We start from the raw sequence: 21,332 nt of genomic DNA on the forward strand, positions 1-21,332 counted from the left end.
AACTCAAAACTAGTTTTGGCCTCATTTCACTCCTACATGAGCAGAAGCAGGCGCATGCGTGCTTGCTCTCCTTACTGCTCTTGCCCCCTTTTTTTAATCTTTTTTTCTTCCTTCACAGAACGCTAACAACCCAGTCCTGAGCGAGATGACGACATTAAGAAATTGGTGGGTATATATAATGACTTGTTTGAAGCAGACTTCAGTGTCAGCCTACAGTGCAGTGGTTATAATCAACTGGAAATAAAACTATTTAAAATAGTTTTGGGGGAAAAGACATTTAAGTTATTTTCCCAGGTTTTGGGGTTTTTTTTGTGACATTTTGAGATAATTTCATGAAAGCTCCTCGTTTTATATATTACATCAGCTCAACAATTTGATATAACTGTACATAATGAAACGAAATTGCAGGCTATGAAATTTTCTTTAGACCTTTTAACATTGTTCAAATTCTTTTGCCCCTGCATAGGTTCTTTAATGGCAGAAGAACTGAATATCATGTCAGCAACTGACTATTAGTTCTTGGCAGAAAGGCTTGCATGGGCATTTGTGACAACCTGGCAGTGAAATAATGGTTAGAGTTGGCTGACTTCTATAGAGAGAGAAACTTAAATGAGCTCCATCTGAAAGTAATTGCTTCAAAATACAAAATAATGATGGGAGATGGAGAGAGGAAAGTGCGTGTGTCTGTGTGCGGCGAGGGGCGGGGAGGATCCATCCCTTATCTCTGGCTGGAGAGCTGTAGCTGTGAAATCAGTAGCCGTAGCAGAAGCCTGGCTCCACAGACACAGCTCCTCGGCGCGGCGTGCTGGCTTAGGGGCTGTGCCAGCTGCCGGGTCTGGAAGTGCTGCCGGAGCCTGGGCAGTGCTACTGGTGGCTGAGGCCGAGGCACTTCAGTATGGAGCCGGTCTATCTTCACCCATATCTGAGCACACAGTGTGGATGTAAACTACTGTACGGTACCACTACTAAAAAGTGCCAAATTGTAAGCTTTGACTTTCCTAAACCACGTTGCTTAATTGCATCACAGTTATTGTATTAGTTTAGTTTAATATCCTGGAAATAAACCATGCTTTTTTTGCCACCATGGTTGGGAGGAAGCTGTTGGCTTGCAACAGGGACTGTCTTTCTCTGAAACATAAGAATGCAAAGCAACTTGCTTCATAAATTCCTCTGCCACAAGATGGGGAACATGTCACCAGTGGTGACAAGTGTAGAAAAGGCGGGAGAATGCTCACAGCCTGATCACAAATCCCATTTTCTACAGGTAAGCATGACAGAAATTGGCTAATGGCTGGGCGGTTTTCACTGCAACCACACACAAAAGTTGTTAGTGTTCAACAAAACCCCTTACAATCACACTGAGCTCTCCTCGACATGCCCTTCCCCCCTCCAGCACTGCCGTAACTGCTCCTTTCAAAAACCAGTTCCAGGGTGGGGATGTGGTTCAGCATTTCGAACTAGTAATAAGGATTAGTTGGTTCAACTTTGTGTTCTTCCTCCAGGAAATTACAATCCATTGCAAAGGAAAGGATCTGTGCCACCGAACACAGGCTCCACCTCCTGAATTTTTAATCTCTTGCTCCGACAAGCAAGAGAGGGGGCCTGCTGCTTCTGCCACTGTTGCGTTAGCATGCGAATAAGCTGACTTACACAGGAGTGGAAGGGTCAGCACTGCTGGAATATACAGCTGGTTGCCCCCCACTAGACACACAGATAGTCCCTGCAGACATTGGCAAAATTTTAATGACAGTACTCAAACTGTACAACTGAGAAGCAATGGCACCGCAGACTGTACACAGTGTTTCTCTAGCCATTGCCCAAGTGTCAGTTTCATTTTAAAGACGAAGCTTATAAAAATGCACAATTCTCTCCAAAGATACTGTACACTATTCAGCAGGTTAAAAATGGAAAAAAATCTTTCATTAAAAAAGTCATTATATTATTTGTATACATCAGGGATAGTCTACATAATCATGTTCACCTAGAAAATATGTGCATTATAAACCATTTCCATGCAATGCAACAATTTCTTATTTCAAAGGTAGTATAAAAAGACAACACAGCAGTCCTAGCCGCTAGAACACTATATGTAAACCAAAACAAATGTGCATCCTTTTATTGAACGTGTCAGATGAACAAAATACAGTAACAAAGATGCAAAAAGATGTAGAGTTTTTTTTGTTTCCACCAAGTGACTACGGTACCAAAAGATACAGGTAACGTGAAGTGTGTGCAATAACCATTCGAGGCAAAGTGCCTCTTCAACTGCTTGTTTGCCGTGCTAACCCGAGACAGACTGCTGTGTTTGACTGTGATGTAGTTTCTGCATCTAATAACTCAGTATTCAATCACCTTGCAAGCTTAAGAGCACCGCACCTATAAAATAGTGTATCTATTGCATCAAAGTATAAAGTGTGTTGCTTACAGTTTAAAAATCTATAGAAAAAGTTTGTTTTCCATACAAAAATGCTGAAATTTTGTCAAGATATATATTTTAGGATGTGAAATTTAACACATTCCCGGCAACAGGGAAAGGAGGCTATAAACATGAGGCTGCTTTCTAAGTTGGCGGAGGCCCATTGATGTATTGCAGCATGGGATGGAAAGAACGGGCGAAGTTGTTTCTGCGGGTGCAGCTGTAGTCTTCCTCAGAAAACGGAACCATGCAAGCCAGGAGCAACAGCAGTAGAAAGAACAACTGAAGAGGTAAAGCTGCTCGTAATACACGGTAAAAGAAAGAGGGAGACCGAGGAATTACTTGAACAGTTTCTGGATGGCTTTCACCTCTGCAAAGGAGAAAAAACAAAAGAAAAAAAAAAGACAGTTTAGAATTTGAATTAAACAAATTGTATTCTCGCCCTCTCTAGGGTTCCCACTACCCTTCCAAGATGCAAGTATAAAGGAAAGCCACCAGTCAAGACTGATTAGGCTCTTCCTTGCCTTGGCCTTACTGAGATCTATCCTTTCAACAGACCCTAATGGACCGGGGGTGAAGTTCTCTCTTTGTCCTTCATGGTCTGTTTGTAATAAGTGGCTCTAAGCTGCAAGTTTCTTTGTCCAGGTATGCTGGTGGAATTAAAGGAAGATTTAAAATGAAAATATTCCCCCATTTGGCACAAAAAAATATTTTCTCAAGAGTAAAGACAAGCCAAGGCTGCACATCAGTGCAGAGGTCTAGGAGCAGGAGTGCTGAAGGAAAACCCTTCGCCAAGGTGCAGCCCAGAACTGGTAGGTAGAGGAGACACTACAGGTAGGCAGAAATCACCTCCACCTGCATGTCAACCTGTGAGGAACAGCTGCTCAGGTTTCTGCTGGCACTCAGCTCGCCTCTGCTGCTTTCACTATCCTTCAAGAGATCAGGCTAATATAAAATAATACCTTGTGCTGCTGCTGGTTTTGCCATCTGCAGTTCTCCTTACAGGGATCTGTTGAGAGAAACAGCTTTTAGGTTTCAGAAAGTACAAGGAATTTCTCTTTCTCAAAAAGACAGTTGCAGATTGAAAGTCCTGTTGTAAATTCTGTAACAAGGTACATGCATCTAAAAAGTAGAATGATTACATTTGAGGAAGTTTCAGGCTAAATATGTCAAAATATGCTATATGCTGACAGCAAAATACTAGGAAAAAAATAGTTGCCTTCCTCCCAGGAGCGCTGGATTTTACGGCGACTGGATTATAGACTCCTGAGCTGAAGTCATTTGGAGCTAGCAGGCATGCTCTGGTACCCTGAAAGGTAACCACACCTTCCTCTTTAAAATGTATGTTCAAAACTCAAAACAGATGAAGCGCAAAGAGCCATCTTTCATTGCCTCTCTGTAGGTGCGCAGCCCGTTGCCTCTTTAGATATACATAACCAGTGGCAAGCAGGCGATCCAGCTCTCCAGCATAAAGGAATGTTTTACTATGTGCAACCCGAAGGAATTATGATGGACCAGGTGTGTACAGGTATTAACTTGAAAACACCTCTGTCCGACAGCTCTCAGGATAAGCAGTGCATTGCAATGAACTATAACTCCTATGTGTTCGTTACACCCTCCTAGCCTGGCACTTGGTACGGATCATAGGATAATTCAGGTTGGAAGGGACCTCAGAAAGTTCACCCAGTCCAACCTCCTGCTCGAAGCAAGGTCAGCTATAAGCCCAGAGCAAAAGCCTTACTCAAGTCTTTATCCTTCTGTTCTTCAAACCCCTCGAGGACGGAGACGGCACAGCCTCTCTGGGCAATCCATTTCAATACCGCACCAGCCTAGTGGTGCTGAAGTTTTTCCTATAGGCAGACTTAATTTTCTCTTTTCAGCTTATGAAGGTGGAAGTACTTAAGTTTTAAGTCAGTCTTTTATAAATACCTTTACTCTTAATGTTATTACTTTTCAGTAAGAAAGATCCATGACCAAATATTTAAAGTCTGACTCACCAGATCTCCTTGTATTGTTTTCAAGTCATGTGAAATTTGTTTATTAAGCTGTTTCAGTTTGCATCCAATTACATGGACCTTCTCACCAGCTTCAACGTAATCACCATCTGATTTAAGCAGCAGGTAAGCAGTGAGTTCTTGAAGTGAGTTTACTTTAGGCTGTTGTTCCAGCAGCTCTTTCTCCAGTTGCTTAGAACAAACAAACAAAAAACAGTGCAACAGACTGTTACTCTCAACTTTAAGGATGTTCTCATAAGAGGAGCAACTCGGGAAGGCTTTAAAGAACAACTCAACCTGCCTGAGAATCTGCAATACGCAGGAATGGCTATTACAGCTACATAGGAAACGAAGTTCTCTTAAGAGACTGGTTGTACCTGTTTGAACCAGCATTTAGAAATAGTTCAAGCAGTAATTAATCCATACAGAAAAGACATTAAATCTTGGCAATTTTAAGTCTTACTCCAGCATGAAGACTGTTCATTCGGAACCTAATTATGATGCATAATTATGCAAAAAATGCCTCATATAGACACTTTACTCCATCCTCCTGCTCCAAGTAGGGCCAACTTCAAAGTCAGAGCAGGCTGCTCAGGGCCTCACCCAGCCAGATTTTGAGTATCTCACAGGATTGAGATTCCCCATCCCCTTTGGGCCCCTGCTCCCACACCAGGCCACCCCATTCTGAGAAGTTCTTTTTCTTCAGAGTCAGAGTTTCTCTCAGCTCGTTTCTCTGACTTGTCAAGGTCCTCCCAAATGGCAGCCCTGCCTGCTTTCCTGTTCTCCCTTAAAAGTGCAGAGGGAAATAAGACGGAATTTGCAAAGTCATGGCTGTATCATCTAGCCACCTTCACGTTAAGGTAGAGCCTGTACTTTTGAAAGTTTTTCAAAAAAATGGATGCCAAACAATACCTCGTACCCTCAAGAAGTTTACATATTGAATCAAGGGTACTCAAGTCTTTTTCAAGTTGTGGGCTCTTGCAGTAGAAAGGCAAGAGCTGCAGGATGAGTCCTGCAATCAACACAGCTCAGCTTGCTTTTCTTAGCAGCCTTTGTAACTGAGAGTGTCAATCTATATATTCTCAAGATCTGCATTCCACTTCTTGAAAACTGCTAGTCTAAATTACATTTTGCCCAACAAAGAACCCTGTCTCACTTCTTCAAGCTATAAAGTTTCTTTCAATATCAGACAATACAAACAGTCCATCACAGACTTCTAAAGACCAGTAAGCCACTCTGCAGCCAGACTGGATTTAACTTATCCAGGCCAATTGTGATGTCCCGACACCTTGTGAAATCCATGTCTTAGTGGGTGCTGGCTCTTTTAGACACCTATAGAAAGCCAGGCTGTCTGAAAAGGGGATTTACAGATGGCTAGGCTCCTCTTAAGAGAATGCAGAAGAGAGGAGAAGTGAAGCTCTGCTTCTTGAAGAGGTCAGGCACCCAACTCAAGCCTGAAGGGAAACACCTCCCTCCACTCGCGAGGCACCACCGAACCTTTCCTAGTGCCTGGTGCCTAAACCAGGTTGGCTGATGGAATCAGAGTCATCCTTACAGGAGTCACACACTGGAGCACAGTCATTCTCCCCGTCGTACACACAAGGACATATAAGCTCAAGCATGCTCTCAACATGCCTAAGAAATCCCTCTGTCCTGCAGTGTCTTGTTTGTGAGCCTGACCCCAACCAAGTGTGACACCAACCTGACCAGTAGCCTCAGGATCTGGGTGACTCCATGCAAGGCTGCTGGCAGAAGGGTAGCACGCAGGGATTTTGCACTCCCACAAGTGTTAGGAACACTTGCTCTCTCAGAGCTCAACTTGAGACATTTTGTTACCCGAGTCCTAGGGACCTAGGGTAACCTGCTCGTTCAACTTGCAGACCTGACTTAGACCTACTTAATTTATGGAAGCTGAGAGTCATAGCAAGCAACATAACCTGACCATGCACGCTGACAAATGTTCCCATTATTGTCTCTCTAACTGTTCTATTACTTGGCTGAAGATTAGCAGAGACTGAATTTATTTTGTTTCTCATCTTTAACTAATACATACTATTGGATGAGGAATCTGCACTTGCTAAGTGAAAAAATGCAACTGCACATTTTGAAGTGATGTATCCTTCAACTCCAGGACAAAGGTGCTATTTAGAGCTAAGTTTTTTTGCAAACACTATTGCTATAAACCACAGCTTTAGAGCAGACCTTTTCCAGCCTCCCTGTTGGAGCTACAATTTTCCCCACATTAATTCAATTAAAAAAAATAAAATCAGTCTAGATTTGTAGTCTGTAGACCCGGCTAATTTTCAATCTGTTTCTGTTTCGCATGGAGAGGAATGGCACAGAACAAGGAAAAAAATGCCAGTACCACTGCTCAGAATACCCAGCCCCCCAAGAAAAGACCTGACCCTAGGCATTTGGGGAGTCTAAGCCTTCATTATTTAGCTTTTTTCTATGTTTGTTTCCTAAAACAAAGGCCTAAAAAGAGAGGTTTGGGGTTGAATGTTTTGTTCGAGAGACAATAAAGTGTCTCTGCAAGAAAACAGAAAGGGAGAGGGTTTTATTTCAGTCTGGCTGCCTGTTGTACACAGGCACATTGCCTGCAAATCTCTGCATATGAAGACAGAAGCACCTTGCTTAACTACACTCTTTAGTCCTCTTAGCTGAGAACAGCTTAGCTCCTCTGTGGAATACGCACATTGTTACTAGCATTCATGCTGCCGACAGACCCTAGGAGCACAAAGACAGTGATAAAGAGCATCAGCATCTTGAAATCCCACTTCTCAGTATGCCATAACTTACTTTCAATTTCTTGACCCTTTGTTCCAATGCTTGCATGCTGGCTGGTTTCACTTTTCGCAGCTCTTCCAGCTCTTCTTCAGTCTTATCAAGCCAAGCAGAGACGTCACTGAGATCTGAGTTCAGCTGCTGCCACGGCTGCAATTTCTGTTTCCTCCTAGGTTTATTTCTGAGGTCTTGAGCTTGGATGAGCTCCCACCTATCAATAATGCCTGCACATGACAGAAGAACAAAAGTTTAAATCTTAAGGTAAAGAGTGCATAAAACAGATGCAAGGAGTTTTATGAGTAAATAATTCTCCAGTCTACTTAAGGCCAAATAATTGCTACTACATTACTACTGTTACCCAGGCACATTTTTTCTTGAGATTCTGCAGTCTGTAAGTTTCATGTTACTGGCCAAGTTATCCACATACTAATGCTACACAGGATTTTAATCACATTAATTGAAGACGTTTTTATTTACCTGGAAGAACAGAGCAAATCTAAGGAGACTGAATTCAGTGAGCCTAGTTGCAATTTGCTAGACACCAAAATTCACCATGGGACAAAGTACGATCCAGCAGTTAGGACTTGGGTTTATGTTTCATCAGTTCAGTGCCAAAGCAGATGGAGATGCCACCTGTGTGATCACTAACACTAGTTCTGGAGGCACATCTAAGCCCATCTCAGATGTGTTCCTACTCATCCCATGTATGGGACTCAACCCCAGTCCATTTGTGAGATCAGAGACATAAACTAAGTAAGCTGGTGCACACAGCTGCAGTCTTCTTTTTATCTCAGTTCGCTTCTGTGATTGCAGTACAGATGTGTTCTTATTACAATCTCAAGCACCTGAAACCAGGAATGAGGTCCTAAAAGGTTAAGAGAACCAGCCTGTTGGACTACTTGGAAGAAAGGACCGCAGCAAGGAGAGTGAAGAACAGAATACATTACCAGCTTTGACAAAACATTTCTGTAAATGGGAGCTCTAGCACCTTGTTATATGGAGTACCAATAACTGAGAGGATGAACTATAGCAATCTTGTTTTAGACAGAGACACACACCACTTTGGTTTGAAATCTGATTAGAAGTCTCTGAAGTATTCAGTATCACGCAAAAGTGAAATTGTTCCGATTCGTTCCAACTAGCAAAGAGACAGAAGTATATTACCAGTGATAAAAACCTCAGTTGTGGCAGAAAATGTAAAAGCTTAGAACAGCAAACACGGGTTAGATAGTACCAGGTGAGAAGTCAGCTCAGCAAGTCATAGCAAAATACATTAACTTCGAGGACAGAGGTTTAACTTTGTAGACTGATGTTCTGACATCAGTGCTTTGTCTTCCCCAGAGCCACAGAACAAACACCACAGCACCAAAGCTGCTCCTAACGCTCTGTACCTGACTGCTCCTCTGCAGCTGCTATATTCACCAGCTCTTGGTCACCTTGGGGTTCTTCATCACTCATGTTAGCAGATGTAATTTTATCCTTGCTGCTGCTGCTGCTGCTTGCAGAGCTGAGCTGCTTCACCTGGAATGACATTTTGATGGATGAGCACTGCAGGTCAACAAGCCTTCAAAGGTCAGTCTTCATTTGTGTTACTTTTGGGTGGCTGGGCTGCCACTGAGCTCCTGCATGTCAGATTTAGCACTGGGCTTCTGCATCTTTGCTAACAGTTTATCCTGGCTTTCTGTGCCTTCTCAGTAAACAAACACGTACAATAGTGACGCTAATTATTACAAGACTGGACATGGCAAATTAATTGCTTTTGCACTACATGTACCAGACAACATTTGCTAATGTTCTTTGTCGGACTCATGGTCTTGGCAATATTGACTCTAAGGCTCTAAGACTGGATTAATGATAACAAAAGCAGCCAGATACCAGTACCATCTTGTGCGTGAGAGAGTGCTGACAAGTGGTCCAGATCCACTGAGCTTGCAGCTGCTGTGGAAGCCATGGCTGGCAACTAGCCACCAAGACTGAGGTAACAATGAACAATAGCCATTTTGGCACATTTTTTAGTGCCCAGAAGCAAGGGGGTCCTTTCTGAACCTCGTGACACAACAGGAGCTGCACGTTAGAAAAGGACCCTTCAAATCGGTCTGCTTAGGAAAGGGAGAAATGTCAGTATCAAGGGAGGGTATTCACACCCTCTCCTTGAGGGGGTTAAATTCTCCTAGAGTTCTCCTATGACAATAGAGGAAGTTACTCCAGACACTGACTCTGATCAGGAGCCAAATGTGGTTGTTCTGAATTCCTTTAAAGAAGCTTTCCTAGCGAGTGGACAGAGACTTTTTCACTGGTTACCTGAGCCACCAGAAATAATGTCTAAGTTTGCATAAAGTGAACATTGCCCCCACGACAAATCTTTTCCTTGATGCTGGAGGAGGGAAAAGGATGGAGTTACACAGGAACAACAAACAGACTGTGTAGTATAGGCTCAGCGCCCACAGAGCCTCCAACTCACATAGTCTGGCTTATAGGGAGTACTTGTCTCCGGATCAGACAACACATTTCCAACCACCTCTGCCTGGTTGTATCGGTGTTTCCTGCAGACCGGGCTGTCTGGAGAATGCCAAGGACGAGCTTCTGAAACAGATTTTCCTGAAACAAATAAAACCAAAGCCATATGCCGTGAGTGCAAAATCCCATCTCCACGAGGAAGCTGTTGCTTTGTATTAAGTTAGAAAGCGCTCTGAGTAAAATGGCGTCAAGTTATGGCATAAAAATGACAGTTTTGCAGCTTTCCTTGCAAAGCATGCACATTTGCAAAACATCAACAGTGTTTCAAAGGTAATGAGATGAGAGCCATGCAGTTATGGGACATTCCGTTTTCTTCTGGAAAATGCTTGAATACAGGTATGAGTATTCAAAAAATACAAGAAAAAGGCTGCACTGTGGTTTTGGAAAGTTCACATCCCAACGATACTATCACACATCTGTAATGCATTTCAGCAGGGACAAGTACAGACAAGTCCTGATTTGGAGAACATTTGTTCTGGATTTAACAGACAGGACGCACACGGTTCTGTCATGCATAAACCACAAAAAATACTTGCAGAGTTGGAACCATTTCCTTCAGTAAATATGCAAAAGTTAAAAACAACCAAAAAAGTGACACTACCCAGAGCAAACCACCAAGAAAGTACCAAAAGACTTTGGATCAATGCAATGAAATGCACATTAACCACCCTTGGCATTTACCAGGCAAAATCTAAATGGTATGTTCTTGACTGCTTTGTAATGTACATGTGAATACTGCAGCATAAGAACACCATGACAGGATGAGACATGGTGTCCACACAAGGCAGGAAGTCAGACATTACATATGAGAGAGGTTGAGGAATATAGCGTGCAGCACAGGGAGATTGCCATGTTCAGACACATGCATTAGCAGGTGCCTACCAGAAGATGCTTTCAAAGTTTTTGTGGTCATTTTAAGATATGCCTCAGGATTTTCAGTGATTTCTACATCTGAAAAAAGAATAATGTCATTTTCCTCACTAGTCAGTATTTTCCAACTATTAAAAACAACTGAAACAATGAGGGATAGCAAAGACAAAGAACAAAAGAAGTTTCATCAAGCATTCTTAAAAAAGTAAGGTTTCTAAAAACCTTATGTTTCTGAAAATATGAGTTTGGTTTAGACAATACCATTCCCTTCATCAAGAAATCTATGAGATGAGACTGCTCACATCTGTTATAGTACTTGAAAACCAACCAACAACATGGGAGCAAGACCTCAATCCCCCTCCCTTCCCACACAGGGACATCCGGCAGTTGCCTGTGTCAAAGCAAACAGCTGGCAACTGGTTCTCACCTGACAAAGCACTGTAGTATGTTGCTTCTTCTTCATCTTCATGAGAGGAAGAACCTCCCACATCACCTGTGTGATCCCACTCAAGTGGGATGGAGTCAACACTGATAGGGGTTTCACAGCCTGATCTTTCATGACCTTGAGCAGGGGGTATAAGGTGGCAGAGGGACTGTGGCGAAGAGGGCTCCTCGCTGATGGCCTTCTTATGCCAGGGATCGTTCTGGATTTCTCTGGAGTCTTCTGGATCTGTCTCACTTTCAGAGGTCTCATCTTCATCGTCTGATCCCTAAAAATAAAGAACAATTATTGCTTATTATTAAGATTTACAATAGATCTATGCGGCTTAATGAGATAATGATCGAGCCACACAGTACTACTGGTGACTGGTTTGCAATCAGCTGCATCAATTGAAGACCATATGACAAAAATTAAAGGGAAGCATCATTTTTGCCTCCTTTCTCTTTTGCCAAAAGAATCCTCACATCAGCAGCTACCTCCCCTCTTTCAAGCCACTCCACCACCACCATAACATCTCTCTGTAGTTTGCAGGGAGGGGTGCCCAGTTACAAATGGACTGCACAGGTCAGCAATGAAACAATGCTCAGGCAGGTAGGTACTCATAGATGTTCACGTTACTTCCTCTTCCTGGCTTTCTGACAGATGCTCTTTCTTTTTGAGCCAAAGCAAACTGAGAATCAGCTAAATGTTCCCAGTGAAAAGTAAAGAGCGTGCTGTTCCCCATTCAGAGTTCCCACAAGAAAGTGGACAGATGGAGCCTCACAAACAAATCCATAAAGAGATATTCTAAGCACATTATTGAAATTAAAGAAAACAAAGTGATATTAAAAACACCAAAAAAGCTTTTGAAGCCCTCAAACCACTACTATCTAAATATTAACTCTGTGAATTACTTCCATGCTATTATCCAGATTCTGCACATGGAGACCCAACATGAGAGGCGTGAGGAGACAAGGCCGGCAACAAAGATTTAGCAAAGCTGGCACAACTACTGAGGAGCTCCTGACCCCTTTGAGCTCAAACCACTCAGTCAAGCTGCTACAGATAAGCAATGAGCACTGCAGTTCAAACACCAAAATCTTGCCAAAGCATCAAAACAAGCGTCACTTCTTACAGGATGTCTTGAAGTCAGTCTTTGATGGAACCGGGCAACTCGCCCAAACACTTCCTGACAGTATCGATGAAGTTCTTGCAATTCGCCTTCAATCACAGTAGCATCCAAAGGCTCACTCTTCTGAATCAACTGCTCTCCAAAAACAATTAGCTGATCAATCTTATTGGTGTTTAGCGTTATTTCCTGCTGGAAACCCTATTTGGAACATACAAGAAAAATAATTACTTCTGCAACGCCCCTTTCCAGCCTAAGGTTTGTCCTTTTTTTCCCTCGCTCACTGCAGTGAAAGAAAAGCAGCAATTGACATCGTTGTCTAATTCTGTCTGGCAAGTATCTTTTTACTGAAGAGGTTCAGAGGTTTGTTTTATTAGCAGGATTACAGAGTGGCATTTTCCACCCATGTGTACATCTATGTAATTGCAGTGTCCTGAGCCTGCAGGCAATCACAATATGAGAGTTCAGCTAATCAGAGTTTATTTTTCTGTTGGGTACACACAATCTTTTTCTCAGTAGCAAAGAAGTTTGACTGTTTGGGCCTACAGAACAGTAAATCTACATCCCAAAACAATTAACAGTGCAGGGGGAAAGGAGGAACAAGCATATGAGCAGGTAGCATAGAACTAGTATGTTCTTTAGAATAATTGCACACATTTGCTGTCTTATTTCTGTTGGAAAGTCCTAGCTACAAACAATGCGCTCAGAGGAGAGATCCTACCCTAATGCCAAGTGAAAAAAAAATTCTCACCAGAAAGGAATACCTGAATTTAGGAATGTAGCTTTTACTGTTACCCTGCATGCGCTACTTTCCAGGCCAGATATCACTGTCACTGCCACTCAGTGTTAGGAGAAAATGGCAGAATAGAATCGAACTTGAACACTGAATCTGAATTTAAATACTGTACACTTTAATCTTGATTCAGAGGATAAGTCTGAACAATTTGGTGGCGTCTTAAAACAAATACAGGCCTACAGAGATTTGTTGGCTATTGTGAAGTTCCAGAAAAGTAGACGATTTTGTCAAGAGAGGTCAGCCCAATATATTAAACAACTGCTTTATAAGGATACGTACATTTAACTGGCGCATTTTGTCATCAAAGTTACTTTTTGAGAAGTGCTCCACGTTTGTCAGCTGGAGGTCCATTTCTGTGAGCCAAACAAGGATGCTTTCCCTCGTCCCCTCAAATTCATCCCTCCGATTGGTGAAGTGCTGAATAGGAAGAAGGGAGACTGTTATATGACTGTAGCTACCAAAAAAAATGGTCACAGGAGCTCTCTGAAAACTGTTTTGTTTTGGGACTACTGTTCCCCTTAAAGGCCTTCAGAGCACAAATGGTAGCATACCATGTATAAAAACTGTGCCCTTCCTGCACAGTGATGCTGCAACTATTCGTATGGGAGAGGGAATAAAACAGCAGCAGTGCAAGATGCTTCCATAAAAAAAACATTCTTGCTTCCACACTGTATACCTTCTCCCACGTCATTATACCAGTGTAACAGTCATTTAGTTTAACATCTAATTTATTCTCAATTTAGAATAAAGGCAGACAAAGGAAGCAAGCCCCATCTCTAATTAAAGTAATTAAAACTATGGTATTAAAATCAATAAAACAATGGAGAGGCTGGATCACGGATGACCATGACAGTGTAACTAACGCACCATTTGGCATGGCAGCCAGGAGGAGTTCTCTCTGCTGCTGTCTCCCACAGAAGCTGCTACATGCAGCTTGTAGTGCCCCAGTTCTCCTCGGTGGATTTACTTTTTCTGAACAGGATTATAAAAAACACCAAACACACCACCTCCTAACTGCACAAATCAAATCCCATCAGTGCTCTCGCAACCTCATCTACTGACTTTTGGGATCTAATAGTTTTCCCTGTCAACTGCTCTCAGCACTGCTGCATTTAAAAATCAAGCAGTGCCAAGTTTCCCCCGGGGCACAGCACAGAATCTCTCTCCAGGGATCAGTTTAACTCGACAAGCAGGACACTTCAAGTAAGTGTCACAAATAAACTCTTCAACAACATTCTTCCATCAGGCAGAGCACAGCAAGAGCTGGTGACAGCAGCATGCCTCTCCATCGCGTCTCCATGTTTAAGGGAATCATAACTTGCCATAAAGTAGAGCTGCATTATAAACTCCAAACCGTATCTGCACTGGGGTCCTTCTGCCTCTTATTTATGGAAAGGTGCAAGTGCATGAACACATCCACCCATGACAGGACTGGATAAGAGAAGAGCGGGATAGGAGCAGTAAGGCCTGCAACACACCTTCCAAAATCTGTACTCATTCTTCCCTTACGCTTTTTCAGCTACCAGGAACCAAGGACATGTTTATGCCATGTCCTTGGTGACCTTTGCAGAGCTGCTTTCCTACACTGATAACTCAAGACACAAACCAACACAAGATAATTGCTCTACTATGTGTTTTGCCCTTGGGTAATTCCTACAGAAACTTGCAAGCACTCCTCACTCTCTCACCCCACCGTGCAACTACCTTAAGTCTCCTCAGAATAGCAGCAACTCGTTTCTGGAGATTATCCCAGCGCTGGTTGCCTTCATGTACCATCTGCTTCAACTTGCTGGCTGAGTCGGTGCGGTTCTCTCGGGCAAGGCGCCTGTACTGCTTATTGATCAGCTCCAACTGAGTGAGTCGTTCGTGAACGTGCAGTTGGAATGCCTGCAAGGCAAATCAAGGAATTCAGTTCCCTTGTCGAAAAGAGAACGTATATGGATGATACTATCCATCAAGAGAGATGATGATGCCGTCCCCTTAAAAACAGACCTTCCAACTGCAAAATTAAATCCTGAGAAGAACCCGTATTTTAAATCATCTGCTCAGACTTAGGTCATTAGGAAATGGAAGGGGGGGGGGGGGAATCAACCCACAAACATCTCCTGCCTATAAAACGCAAATCTTTAACTTATAAGCAGGATCTTTTCAGTTCAGAGCATTGGATTCTCCACGTTAAAAAACATTCTGGAAACAAATAAATCAGCTAGATACCTAGGAGCCACACACCGGCCAAATTATTTATGTACCCTATACCACCACCGCTGAACTGGTGTTTTTCAGTCATCCAGGCATCTCACACAGACAGTAAGTATTCAGCAGTCTGACCATTCAGCCTGCTGCTGAGCATAAAAAAAATGAAGTTAAAAAATTCACCTCAAATTTCTTCAGCTCCTCCTTTGCATGTGTGTACAAAACCTCTGAAGAAAAAGGCTTCGCTGCTATCCATTCAGATGATTTCAGCCAATCTTCAAAGCTTGAATAGTCGTCCAAAAACCTCTGCCACAGGCGCCAGGTTTCCTCAATTCTGAGAGGGAGGTGGAAAAATGGAAAGGTTTTATCACAACCTAACTACTAATTTTGGAATTTTTTTCTTTTTCAAAATTCAGTTTGTGGCAAAAGCTGCAGTGTTTCTTCAAAAGGATGCCACAGGCTTCGTTAGGAGGGGTAAGAAAAAGAAACTTACTTCATTCGCCTTTCCATAGACATGGCGCAAATATTTCTCCACTGTCTGTCCAAACTCCTGGTAGTCTGCTGGATGGAGTCACACTCTGTCTCATTAGCACATGCGTCCGAATCGTGTAGCAGGACTTCACAAATATTAAACACTGATTCCACCCCTGCGGTGTGTTGCTCTATGTCTCGTTGCAGATCCTGCCATTGGCAAAAGAATAGCTTGAGTAGAAGAAAACATGCGCAGTAATATTCAGACATACTCTTTCAAAACGCTGCAGAGGATGGGGAAAGAGCAATTTGTGTGTCGGGAAAAGCTTATTTAGCTTTAGAAAACAGACTTGCAAGATGAGCTGTGCAGATGACAGGCTGACAGGTCAGGACAGAACTGCCATGCAAAAAGGGACTGTCCAGCTTTGGTTTCTCAGTGAAAGCTCAGTCTTCTCATTAACAGTCTGGACAACTTTAATGCGCGTTCAAAATCCAAACCTCACACATACTTTACTAATTTCAACAGTACAAGGTGACAGTGTCTCATATCAGCTTACTACACTGGTAAGACTTGACAGAGAACGTGTAGTACAGTTCACGTACTTTAGTGACTATATGATCACAGGCTGATATTATGAAACAGCACATGGGTAGCTGGTGTTACACCACTTATTCCCTCTTGTAGAGTTCCTGTTTTGACAGACTATTTTAAAGGGTCTGGCAAAGACCCTTTGTCTAACCTACACTACCTGTTTCTTCTCCAGAGCCTGCACCTCCACCGTACTCTGGCCTCTCATTCTATGCCTATAACTACTCCTAAAATCAATACACTCGAATAACGCAAAAAGAAAGCCTTATCTAAATATTTCTCATTAAAAAGGCAGCTCCGTACAATGCTACCAACTGTAAATATTAATGAAATGATAGTGCCCACTAAATTTCCATTTTTTCAGCCCATTTCTGTCTTTCCTAGTGAAGGATATGGAGACTTTTGCTTGAATAACACTAGACAACAACACACACAAACGAGTATTTTACTGACAACAGTGAACAGGAACTCTCATTAAATGGTGTTACTGATTTTAGTGAATAGATGAAACAGAATTTGGTTTTGCTTACAAAACCAAAATGAAATAAAACAAACAAAAAAGCCCAAGACACAACTTGTAGTAAATCCAAAAGGAGTTCAAGGAAGATCTTCCCAGAAGTCAACGAGCTGCAAGGAGTTGAATATCATCCAGTGGCGGTCTTCAGTGGTGTTACATGGGTACCTGAACGGGCTGAGCCATAAATCGTCAAAATTTGGCTTGTGGGATTTGTGGTAATATACAGCTTTAAGGAATGTAGAAGCCAAAATCTTTACGTAAGATGAGAGACTGCCAGAAGCAGACCCAACATCATTTTTGACAGCTTATTAAGGATTCACAGCTGTTTTCTGAGCAAGAGGCAGCAGTGTCTTTTTAACACAGGCACTTTGTCTGAGAGCAGGCTCTACCCCCCACTGGTATCTGGAGAGACTATTCCGAATTCATTAAATTTCATTGGATTTACAGCTGTATTACTGAAAATGAGAATTTGGACCACAGATTACAAGTCCATCCTACTTGCACTATGTTAATATTGCTGATATGATCTCATTACTTTTGGTTATGCCTGGGTTCATGGAATAACCCTAGACAGAATCCTTGCTGGCTTTCAAGCTGTTATTCCAAATGACCTGACTGCGTTATGGTGAGACAAGCACAACAAACTAAGTAATGGAGCCCCAAACGGTACTTTTCCTTCAACTCTGCCCAGAGACCTTATACAGACTATATCCTGCTAGACTTCTGCATTAGTGAAACAGCTTTGAAATCTTAAGATTAATATTATTCATGTTTTAATCCTCATCCTTTAATTGAAAAAACATGCCATAAAACATCTCTGTGGACGCACAATGCTTTTAAATGTCATTATTCAAGACTGAACAGGTAAAAAGCTCTTCCAGTCATGGATGTCAAATAAAAGAAACCTGTAGGGCATATTTCTCACCATCACTCTGCTCTTGCTGAAATAATTGTTCAGATAAAACCAGGGAAGATCTTTTTACGTGTTGGGTTCAGATAAAGGTTTCTCTAATGCAGAGTGAAAGAAGCTTTTTTTTTTTACTGTGGTCTTTTTAGACAGCACAGTCTTCTCACACTCAGTCTGCTAAAAGGTGACAGTAGGAGGAGTCTAGAGGTGCCCAGAGCTCCGTGTTTGAAACAGAGGCCAAACAACAAAGCCATAAGTAGGTCTGAGCAGCAAATGATGGCTCTTACAGTGAGCTGAAGCTTGAATGCTCATAATAAAAGTAAATTAGTTAGGACACAATTCCTTTGTGCTCCACATTCTTCTCTGCCTGGCAATTTATCACAATCTTTGAGAATGCAAAAAGCTTGGACTAGGAGAAAATATTTCCTTGTTGTTTACACGATCATTCACAATGTGGATGAAACCACTAGAGGCACTGGGCCAAGACTTTTGGTGTTTGACCAACTTCTGCAGTGGAGTTGGTGGGAGCCATCTCCACTCCTGTTGCAGAGGAGCTGGGCCTTTCCCACGATGTCTGGGACATCAGTGGATGGAGAGCCATGTCAACGAGCAGAGAACACAGCATTCAGGTCTGGGTCACTCAGGGATCTTTCCTTAGACAAGAAAGCAGCAGCCAGAGATACAGAAGATGGGAAGGATGGGAAGAACACCCACAGGTGTTCTTAAAGGCAGATGCCATAAAGCTTCCATGCTTGACAGCTTTATTCTTGATCCTCAGTTTTAGGGCAAATATTCTTGTTTAATGCAAAGGCCAGATGACAGCATTGGTCATTCTCAGCCTTCCCAAGGAGGCACTCTGACCCCGACAGACTCATAGCACAGCCCTGAGCAAAGGCTGACTCCAGCAGCAAGTATGTGCTTTGGAAAAGTTCCTTCTCCTTCCATGGCTGCTGGAGAGAGAAATTTTCTCCAGGACTATCCAATTTATCTCACACTTCCACTTGGCTGGGATAGCCGGGACATTCAGCTATGCCCAATCCTTGCCATCTCCGGCACTTAAAACTCACATAGATCCTTAAGATCTCCCTGGTAAGACACTGTCTCGGATAACACCTACATGCACTCAAACAATATCCAGCAGTGCTAGGTTGGTTCACGCTTATGGCTCAGCAGGATTCACGCACCATCTCACCCAGCCCTGAGGGGATCTTCAGAGCCTGCCTACTGGATCAGGCCTCAGTCAAAGGTGTGTTTGCACAAGTCCTCCCTCCAAAGCTCAAACACCCTTCTCTGCCAAGCTTCCTCTGCAAGGACAGGAAGACAACTGAGCTAGTGAGGGCAATACATCAAATCACAGCATTTAAATCTGCCACAGCCAGTTTGCAGGAGACCCAGCATTCACGCCTTGTCAGCCTACATCATCCTCATGGATTTTGCCCACTCTCTGTGCCCTGCCTAGCCCTTATGGAGTCTGCTGTACTTAACTGAGCAAACTATCAAATGTAAAAATGCTTTTGTTTGTATTTTGCATGTTTTCCTTGGGTGAAAGAGGGAAGGGAGAAGTGGGGGTAAGTCAACACAATACTTAAATTAAAGCAAGCAAATAAAAATTTTGCATGTAACGCATCTTGGCACAGACATGCTGTGAAAACCACAGTTAGAAGGCCTTGCTAAAGAAAAGAAGCAGGTGATTTTAAACCCGGACCAACTGTAATCAGCAGTATTTTAGCTCATTTACTCCAGCTGCTCCTATTTCCCACCTGCTGTTCTGCCAGTCTCTTCTGGATTTCTTGGTCATCACAGACGTCATAAACAACAGGTTTGGAAAGCTCAGACTCAATCTGGGCCAACCAGGTGCGAAGGTTACTCATGTTTTTGTCCAACAGTTGTATAAAAGAAAGTGTTTCCTTCAGTTTCTTCACCCTAAGCAAACCAGGAAGAACATTTTGTTACAGAGATCTGCAATCAGTAGAAATTATGTTAGCAGAAGGTGATGACAAACATGGTTTTATGAAACACTTACTGTCGCACCAAGCTGTTGCCTGTAGATCAGAGCCATGTTTTAGTCAAAACCTGCCCAAATTGGCTCAGCAGGCCTCTGCTCTACAGGTGCAGGAAGGTCTTATGCGAATTCTTTAATGAAACTGTATGAACAGAGTGAGTTTTTGTAGCATCATTCATCTGCCTGTGAGCTCTTCAGCCAGTTCTTGGACATTTGCCTAAGTGGGAGTTTGTATCGTAACATGCCGCAGTTAAACAAAATGGGTATCTATGGTCTGATTTTCCTGATGTGAATTACATTCAGTGTCTTCTTCAGCAACCAACAGGCCCACCCTAATCAGCAAGGTTATCTGCCAATGGAGGCAGAATTTGCTCAAACCACAGGTCCAACCCTGGTCAAATGGATGCTGACATGAGAGGAGAAGGCCTGAACAATGGCCACTCTAGAACTTCAAGCACCACTACATTAAAAGGTCTTCTAAAGAACACACCGAAATGTGCAGAGATGTGCCAGAGTCTCCTGGTGGGTGAAAATGAAAAAAACCAATCCAACAACTAGAGAGAGTAGCACAGCAAACAAGCAAATGAACCATCAAGACCATTTACTTTTCTTACAGCTGCTTGTAGCACAGCTCTCAAACTGCAGACAAACTTTTCTTCATTTCCAGTCTTTACAGCATATTCCCATGTCAAAACCCCTTATCAGCCCCTCAAATTATCCAAGTAGCATGTTTGTACATTTTGGCAAATTTGTCCCCATGTGTTGGAGGAATATCTGTTAAACTACCTCACCAGTCTCAAATCTTTCCTTGAAATTCTCATTTATTGCAACAAAAATTACTAAAAAGCCCAACACCAGAGTGACATCTCGTCTGACTTCAGATTGACATCGGAGACTGCCATCTAGACCTTGGTAGTTAATGGAGGAAAAAAAAAAAAAGTCTAGATCGTGATTTCCATCAGACCTGTCTTAAACACCCAGATCACAACATGAGATGAACTGTACCAAAAATCAGGTATTTCTCTCCATGAAGTGCAATGGTCTACCCTGCAGTACCATGAACATCAACATTGCAGATGCTAAAGTCAAGTGAAATCATTCCACCCGTGTCCTAGGGAGAGCCCCCTTCTTAGCCAGCATCACTTCACCACACTGTCCTCCTGGCTGCTTGCATCCCTCTGTTGTCTAGTTCCATCCCTGTGCCTTGGGATGGATTTCTGGACCAAGTGATGTTAAAAATGCAAATTTCCGAATTAAACCCTAAGCTACTGCCTGGTCTAGCAACTACCCAGATGAGCCTCATTATCTAAGTGCTGTGCAAAACGTTGATGTACACATCGTGAAAAGGCCAAAATATTTCCCATTCATTAGCCACCATGACCTATTTGCCAAACTGCAGAGAACTGTAACCAGCTAAACAAAACCAGCAGCTGGGACTGGAAGGGCAACTTGTACAAGGGGATGACTGCATGTCCCAAAATGCAGGGGACTGTTGAGGGGTCTGAGATGAATGTTAATGTACTTGGCAACACTAGCTTTGTGCAAGCTAGGACTGGGGCAGGGTGGGGGGCATGTAATGTCATCTAGAGCAGGCAGGCACAGATTAGACCAAGACAGAAGTGGCCTGGCAGAGTACCAGGATACTGGCTTCATGCAAGAAAAACAAGTAGTTTCTTGGCCCACCGTCCTGCCTGCTGCCAAACCACCCTAGCAAGCTTTAGAGGAG

The 21,332-nt window shown here is 42.8% G+C and overlaps 1 protein-coding gene across 4 annotated transcripts in view; it reads right to left on the minus strand.

Annotated features, from left to right (window-relative positions):
* Nucleotides 1-1,725: 1,725 nt before the first annotated feature.
* The window catches only part of SYNE2 (spectrin repeat containing nuclear envelope protein 2), a 190,906-nt gene continuing 171,299 nt past the window's right edge, over nt 1,726-21,332 (minus strand). For all 4 annotated transcript variants that reach the window (XM_063333544.1, XM_063333541.1, XM_063333543.1 and 1 more), the window contains 14 exons: nt 19,365-19,527; nt 15,614-15,801; nt 15,304-15,454; nt 14,632-14,814; nt 13,207-13,344; nt 12,138-12,332; nt 11,009-11,291; nt 10,594-10,662; nt 9,656-9,792; nt 8,586-8,715; nt 7,210-7,418; nt 4,414-4,602; nt 3,379-3,425; nt 1,726-2,786 (listed from right to left, as the gene is read on the minus strand). In XM_063333544.1, coding sequence (XP_063189614.1) covers nt 2,561-2,786; nt 3,379-3,425; nt 4,414-4,602; nt 7,210-7,418; nt 8,586-8,715; nt 9,656-9,792; nt 10,594-10,662; nt 11,009-11,291; nt 12,138-12,332; nt 13,207-13,344; nt 14,632-14,814; nt 15,304-15,454; nt 15,614-15,801; nt 19,365-19,527 — 2,308 coding nt within the window. In that variant the 3' untranslated portion in view covers nt 1,726-2,560. The remainder of the gene's footprint in view (nt 2,787-3,378; nt 3,426-4,413; nt 4,603-7,209; nt 7,419-8,585; nt 8,716-9,655; nt 9,793-10,593; nt 10,663-11,008; nt 11,292-12,137; nt 12,333-13,206; nt 13,345-14,631; nt 14,815-15,303; nt 15,455-15,613; nt 15,802-19,364; nt 19,528-21,332) is intronic.

The sequence above is a fragment of the Chroicocephalus ridibundus genome, chromosome 4, assembly GCF_963924245.1.
Source record: "Chroicocephalus ridibundus chromosome 4, bChrRid1.1, whole genome shotgun sequence".
In the NCBI taxonomy this organism is placed as follows: Eukaryota; Metazoa; Chordata; class Aves; order Charadriiformes; family Laridae; genus Chroicocephalus; species Chroicocephalus ridibundus.